The following is a 7355-nucleotide window of genomic DNA, read 5'->3' as shown; positions in this document are numbered from 1 at the left end:
GGAGGCAGAGGCAGCAGCGCAGGCGCATTGTCGTTCTCGTCCAGCACGAACACCTGCAGCGTCACGTTGCTGCCCAGAGGAGGCACGCCCGCGTCGCGCGCGCTCACCTGGAACTGCAGCAGCTCCAGCTCCTCGTGGTCCAGAGGCTGCAGCGCGTACACCTTGCCGCTCTCCGCGTGCACCGACACGTAGCTCGACAGCGCGCGCTCGCCCACCCGCCGCTCCACCAGCGAGTAGGACACCAGCGCGTTCTCCTGCGCGTCCAAGTCCCGCGCCGACACCGTGAAGATGTGGCAGCCGGGCGGGTTGTTCTCCTTCACGAACACCGTGTACTCGGGCTGCGCGAACAGCGGCGCGTTGTCGTTCACGTCGGCCACCTCCACGGACACGCTTGCGGTGGCCGACAGCGAAGGTGAGCCCCCATCCCGCGCTGTCACCACCAACTCGTAGTGTGACACCTTCTCGCGGTCCAGGGCGCTGTCCAGCACTAGTGAGTAGTAGTTCTTGAACGTGGACATAATCTTGAAGGGAACTTCGGGCGTTAGAGAGCAGATCACCTGTCCGTTCGCACCAGAATCGCGGTCGGATACACTAATTAACGCAATGACGGTACTAGGCTGAGTGGCCTCTGGTACTGGGAGAGACAGGGAAGTCACAGTGATTTCAGGCGCATTATCATTGGCATCTAAGATTTCTACCCAGACTGTACAGTGACCTGCCATTGGAGGATTTCCCTTATCTGTGGCCTGTACTTCAATTTCATAAAATTTGTTTTTTTCATAATCTAAAGTTCCATTGACCCTCACCTCTCCACTATTTTTACCTATTGTGAATAAGGGTTTTCCATTGGGCTTAACGGACAACAAGGAGTATGTTACCTCCCCATTGACTCCTTCATCTATATCTGTAGCGTTCAATTTTATCACAAACGTTTCTTTAGCTGCGTTTTCCATTAATCTCACCTTGTATTCTGGTTGCTCAAATTCTGGATCATTGTCGTTAATATCCAAGATGCAGATGAAAAGCTGAACCGTGCCAGTTAGCTCCGGCTTTCCCTGGTCTGCAGCCGTCAGTAGCAAACTAATTTCCGGAGTTTTCTCCCTATCCAGAGACTTCTTTAATGTAAGTGATAGTCTATTAGTCTGCTTACTATTTCTTGGTAATTCTAAAGAAAAATATTCATTTTGACTTAGTCTGTAAGTCAATAGAGCATTCTCTCCTATATCCGCATCAGAGGCGCCCTCTAGAGGAAAATGAGAGTCAGGTGGCTTCGATTCCGAAATCAGCAGCTTTTGTTCTCTGAGAGAGAACACCGGCGGGTTGTCGTTAATGTCCTTCACCTCCACCTCCACATGGAAAACCTGCAGCGGCCTCTCCACCACCACCTCCAGGTGGATGCTGCACTCCGCGCTCCGCCCGCACAGCTCCTCGCGGTCGATCCGAGAATTCACAAACAAAATGCCATTCTGCAGATTTACCTCCAGAAGGTCCCCGCGGCCTTTGGACGCCACCCGGAACAGGCGCGGCACCAGCTCCGCCAGCTCCAGCCCCAGGTCCTGCGCGATGCGGCCCACGAAGGTGCCGTGCTTGGCCTCCTCGGGGACCGAGTAGTGGACCTGGCCGCTCCCAGCCTTCCAGAGCGCGAATAGCAGAAGCGACAGCAGCAGTTGCTGAGTGTCCAATCCCCCTCTTTGAACCCCAAACATTGCACACGACATTAACTTGCAAAAAAGGATTCTTTACACTTACTGTACCAGAGACTCCAGTTTCGGGTTTAAAATCTCGCTGAATTTTTTAGAAGCTTCATAGGATCCGTTAACAGTAGCGACCGGCTTGATGGAGTCGTTTTATATGGGGAGTTCCTGGATGGTCAGACCAACCCTTGAAAGAACTATTTTCATCAAGTAAAGAGCGACACCTTGTGCCTGAAATTGTGAGTATTGTGCACTACACCCAATATCACAGAATTTTACCTAAAGAAAAAAATAATTAATTTCTCATGTTTCCTGATATTTTAACCCCAAGGTATTATTTTCAAAGTACTTATTTATGGAATATTCAGATTTTAAGCCATATTAAAATTGATGGTCGGTGGGAAATGGCATTTTAGTATTGACTAACATCAAATTTAAATTCTTGTTCCTATGTTTGATTTAAAGTTATAAAATTATTCTTTTACTCATCTACATATATACTGGGAGATCAATTCTAAGAATAACTTTATAAAACTATGGTTAAACACTTCCTATGGGTATTGTTCCTCATACAAATATTATCAAATTTGAATTGTTTTACTTCTAGTCTCCCTTGTTACTTTGACTGCTAGGAAACTCAAGGACAAAATTAAAGTTTTAATAAAAACTATTCATTCTTAAATCCTGCATATTGTGTTCCCACCTATGTGCACTTGCCTTCTACTTATATTTTCCTTAGCTCTGATACATTTGTGATCTTCTATAAGTTTTATTTTATTTTATTGTTGACAGTATTACATTTAATTGTGAACTTATTGTAAACACCTTTATATCTATTGAAGAACAAGAAAAACAAAAATATTTTTCCAAATTTGGCAGTTTAAAACATAAAATTCACAAGGGAGACATTTATTGATGTAAATTAAATTTATATTTCATGTAAATTTTATATGATCATGTAAGTTGCAATGCTCACAGTATAACATGAAGTATGACAATAGTGACACAATTAGTGTCAATGATATGACAGAAGTCATCTTTTCAATGATGAATTTCATTATCATTCAATGAAATAAATAAAAACCACCATGAAAATGTCTATAGCATATTGGTATTTCTACGTTATCTATATTGGTTTTTGTATATCTAGTTAAGATATATTCATGAAAACAGCTGACCTGCGTCTTGTTAAAAGAATTTTGGGTTTAAGATCATAATTTTATCCAAAACAAAATAAATGACATCTAACTGTATCTCCTTTATGTGCCTAAAAATGCACTAAAAAATAAACAATCTAACCAAATGGCAAATAACTTCTGCAATGGATGCAGAAGTGTAGAAAGTGATTCAGAATATATACACTGTAGCTAGCTTAAGTATTTTGTTGTATAGTTTTGATGGTTCATCTCCAATCTAAAAATATTGCAATGACATATGAAGAAATCACTAGCATATTTATTATGTGTTAATATTTTTCTTTTCCTTGAATATACACACATGTGTATATGCACAGGGTGAGGCAAAAGTAGGTTTATAGTTGTTTATATAAAAATAATACAATAATTAATAAATAATACAAGAATAAACTCTGTGTTTTGCACACTTAACAACTGTAAACCTACTTTTGCCCCACCCTGTATTATTCTGAAATTTCCAATTTCAGATCTTGTTTCACTTTTTTCAAATTTACTCTTTTCCTGATATTATCATTCTGCTAGAACTCTTATAAAGTAAATGCAAATTCTTTCTTTAAAAACTAATAAAGCAAATTCTCCATCTTTTATGACACTGAATTATGTTATACATCTGTAAAAGAGTCATATTGGTCTCTAATCAAAATATAACATTACACTAGATAACAGTAGATTTAACATGATATTTGAAGCCTGTCAGATTTATTTTGGAGAAAAAGGAAGCAAAGATATTCAACCACTTCATTATGGAAATTGGAATTGAGAAGTAGAGTCTTCAAAAATAGATAGAGATATGGAGAAAGTTTACCCAAGGGTGATGAAGATATTACATGTCTGAATTAAAATGAGAATTTAAGAATTACTAGTAGATTCACCAAGTTGGAATTTTCCTAGAATATAAGTATGGACAGATATCATTCTATGATGTGACAAGGAGTCTCCTCATTTATAATTTCTCAAAGGAGCTCTCAGACCTATATTTTCTCTTTGTTTCCCAAATGAAGGTACAAATTCAGACTCTCTTAGCATCTGCCTCCCTGATGTTTTCTTCGTGTAATGTTACTGTAGTCCTCAACCTTCCTTGGTGTGAAATCTAAAACCACAAGATACTCGAAAGTCTTTTGCATGACTTTGTAAAAGAATTTATATATATTAAGTAATCTAATAAAAGATTTCTTGTGCTTGAAAAAAATAATTACTTTTCAGTAATGTGGTATTTTGTGAGTGTATGAAGTGAAACTGGACAAACACCAAATCATAAAAGAATTTTTGATATTGTATGAACCAATGACTCATCTTTTGCATTTTGGCTGTGATATTTCAGTTATCACCATCTCAACTAGCCCCTTTAGAAGAGATTATGCTACTGTTGAACTCACCTTTGGGGATTGGCCTGGGATCTGGCAATAGACTAATGCCAAGAAGTCACATCAATATCATTGATAAACTGATTTTGTAAAATCATTGAAAAGACTGAGGAACTTTGTGTCTGACCCTTACTAAACCAATCTGGTTAGTCTTAAATTCCAACTGAATGCCCTGCTAGTCATGTATTAGAGTGCATGGTTTAACATTTTACTAGTCCTCATCATCCACTAATATTTTATAATAAGTATAGTATTATTGCTTATTGAAAACATAGATAAATAAATCTTGAAGTAATTCTTAGAAACCCAGGAGGTTCTTGAAAATCAATAGGTTAGAAGTACTATTCAAAATTGTATTAACAAAATTATAGGATATACTCAGTGATGTTCACTCTGCCTATCATGGCTTATTCAAGTATATACAGTTCTTTGATCACAGATTATTTGTTCAGTTGGCACAAATCTCTCAGACAACAATAAGACTGAAGAAGAATGAAACCTGAAAGACCTTAATAGATATGCATTTGAATATCATCTTTATCATGTACTAGCTGGATGGCAGTGGACAAGATAGATATCTCACCATTTATTATATCATCTTTAAAATTCAGATAGTCACATGTAATTTACATGCTGTTATAGGAAATAAATGAAATTGTGCATTTTAAGCCCTTCACATTCATATCATGTCTAACAAATGAAATAGCTCACATCGTGGTGGTTTATTATAGTCAGTGACCAATGTTTGCTCTTATTCTATTCTATAGCTAAGGATAAAGACAATCCCAGTACAGTAACTAGGGCATGGTTTTTCCTTTTCTGAAATCATCCTACTTTTTAGGCAGAAAATGACCACTGATGCCTTCTCAGCCATTTCTATTAACTTCACCCTATTATAACATGGTCTCCTCCCACATGTCATTAGCATAAACAATTTATTTCCAACAATCCAATTAAAGTGTCTCTAATTTGTATTCAGGAGTCAAAAACAAACACAAAAAACCCTTCCACATTATTTGATTCACAACCTTACAGCTCAAAATAAAAGTTCTTAAATTCCCATGAATATAGCTTAGTGACCAAAAAAGTGTTTCCATCAAATGTATCTAAAGTATACAATGTTAAATTCTGAAATGCCATCAACAACACCAATGTCAAGTACTAGTGCTAAGTGGACATGTCAAGTGGAAATTCCACAATTGTTATGCTTAAGTTATTTAAAGACCTGTTATTTTGAGGACCAAGTGGCTTGGGGAACACAGGCAGCAGAATCCACAATCCCCCATGCATGGGAAGACTCTCAGTCTCAAAGCATAAAGAGGTATGACTTTTCCTACCCTAAAATACTTCCACACAATTTCATGGCAGGTGCCATGAATGGAAGAAAGTATAATAAATGCTCAAAAAATCTTCCAAATACAATAGAGGAGCTTAATGAATTAATCAGGAGGAGAACAGCAATGGGTTCAACAGGCAATTAGCAAACTGGTCTTATATTAGGAAATAAAGGGAAAATGTCTAAAGCAGCTGAAGACTAAGAAGAAAATGAGCTTGAAATTATAGGGGGATTAAAGACAGAGAAGTAAAATCATGCCCAAAGTCAAGGAGAAACTCCACCCACTATTTCAAAGAAGCACACCATTGATTATAAAGAAAAAAAATGGAAAGAAGGATCTTTTACCATTCGAGACACCATGGAGGGACTGGGAGAGTATTATGCTAAGCAAAATAAGCCAGTCAGAGAAAGACAAGTTTCACATGATCTCACTCATATGTGGAATCTAATGAACAAAATAAACTGTTGAATAAAAATAGATCCAGAGACATAGAAGCATGGCACAGACTGTGAAGTCTCAGAGGGAAGGTGTGGGAGGGTGGGTTGGTGAGATCAACCAAAGAACTTGTATGCATATATGCATAACCCATTGACACAGTCGGTGGTGGAGGCCTGGGGCAGTGGGCAGGGGTGGGCTATAAGGGGTCATTGGGAGAAAAAAAGGGACATACGTAATACTTTCAACAATAGAGATTTTTTTTAAAGAAACAAAATGCTTTATAAAATGAGGCCACCTCACCAGCCCATGCCCATTAGTAATAGATGAATTTAGGGATTATAGGAAGGTAAGAATTTAAACATGTTTGAACTCAAATTAACTAAATTATAAAGTTATGCATTATTATGGCAATGCATAAACATAATAAGTGGAGGCCACCACTTAGAATTTTTTAAAAATGGGTAGGAAGAATGAACTTGCTGCAAAATTGAGAAGTAGAAGATTAGAGCCTTGCCCATGCCTTTCATTTCTCATCAGTGAACCTTGCCTCTTTCCAGACTGAAACTTATGCATTCACAGGAAGTTTTAGCCACCAATTTCATTTTTGTTATTACTGAGTGGAGGTGTGCTCATGAAGACTGTAGTGCAAAGTAATAAAAATGGCTGGACTTCCGGTTTGCTTTAAAATAAGCCATCGCAAGAGAAAGGACAAAACAAATAAATTAAGCAATAAACATTACATTAAATATTGGTGAACTATGTGGTTGACATTAATAGCCATGAAATACATCCCAGAACTACTGTACTTACATTCCCGCAAATCTCCTGTTGTTCTCCGTTATCTCTAGAACCAGGAGGTATACTGGGGCTGAAGGCCATGAGGTCCGTCTTGGGCGGCCCCTCCCCAGAGCACACCCTCTGCGGCTTCTGCTGCGAAAATGACCAGCTCCCCACCGCGCTGGAGCACACTAGCTTGGGCTTCCCTGGTCCGCACCAGCCCTTGGTGGGCGGCGCGGAGCACCGCAGCGCTGTGTAGAGCAACAGTGTGAGCACCAACAGGCTGGACACCGCGCAGATGGCGATGATCAGGTACACGTTCACGTCCACCAGCGCCGTCCCTGAGCCCTGGGCACCCAAAGAAGCTCGCGAAGAGGCCTTAGGCGCCTGGCCGCTGTCCACCAGCGACAGCAGCACAGTGGCTGTGGCCACCAGCGCCGGCTCGCCATGGTCCTTCACCAGCACCAGCAGGCGCTGCCGCGGTGCGTCCGCCTCGTCCAGGGCGCGCGTCGTGCTGATCTCGCCCGTGTACAGCCCCACGCGGAACGG

General features: G+C 40.0%; 2 protein-coding genes across 2 annotated transcripts in view; both read right to left on the bottom strand.

Moving 5' to 3' along the window:
• LOC102242714 (protocadherin alpha-11-like) overlaps nucleotides 1-2164 on the bottom strand; it is a 9904-nt gene extending 7740 nt beyond the window's left edge. The window contains exon 1 of the mRNA XM_014528990.1: nucleotides 7-2164. Within this exon, the coding sequence (XP_014384476.1) occupies nucleotides 7-1718 (1712 nt within the window). The 5' untranslated portion in view covers nucleotides 1719-2164. The remainder of the gene's footprint in view (nucleotides 1-6) is intronic.
• A 357-nt stretch (nucleotides 2165-2521) lies between these two features.
• LOC106723863 (protocadherin alpha-9-like) overlaps nucleotides 2522-7355 on the bottom strand; it is a 7156-nt gene continuing 2322 nt past the window's right edge. Inside the window, exons 2-3 of the mRNA XM_014528989.1 lie at nucleotides 6840-7320; nucleotides 2522-2527 (exon numbers count right to left, since the gene is read on the bottom strand). Of these exons, the coding sequence (XP_014384475.1) occupies nucleotides 2522-2527; nucleotides 6840-7320 (487 nt within the window). The remainder of the gene's footprint in view (nucleotides 2528-6839; nucleotides 7321-7355) is intronic.

Source organism: Myotis brandtii, unplaced genomic scaffold, assembly GCF_000412655.1.
Source record: "Myotis brandtii unplaced genomic scaffold, ASM41265v1 scaffold668, whole genome shotgun sequence".
Lineage (NCBI taxonomy): Eukaryota > Metazoa > Chordata > Mammalia > Chiroptera > Vespertilionidae > Myotis > Myotis brandtii.
This window is presented reverse-complemented; position numbering and strand designations above follow the sequence as displayed.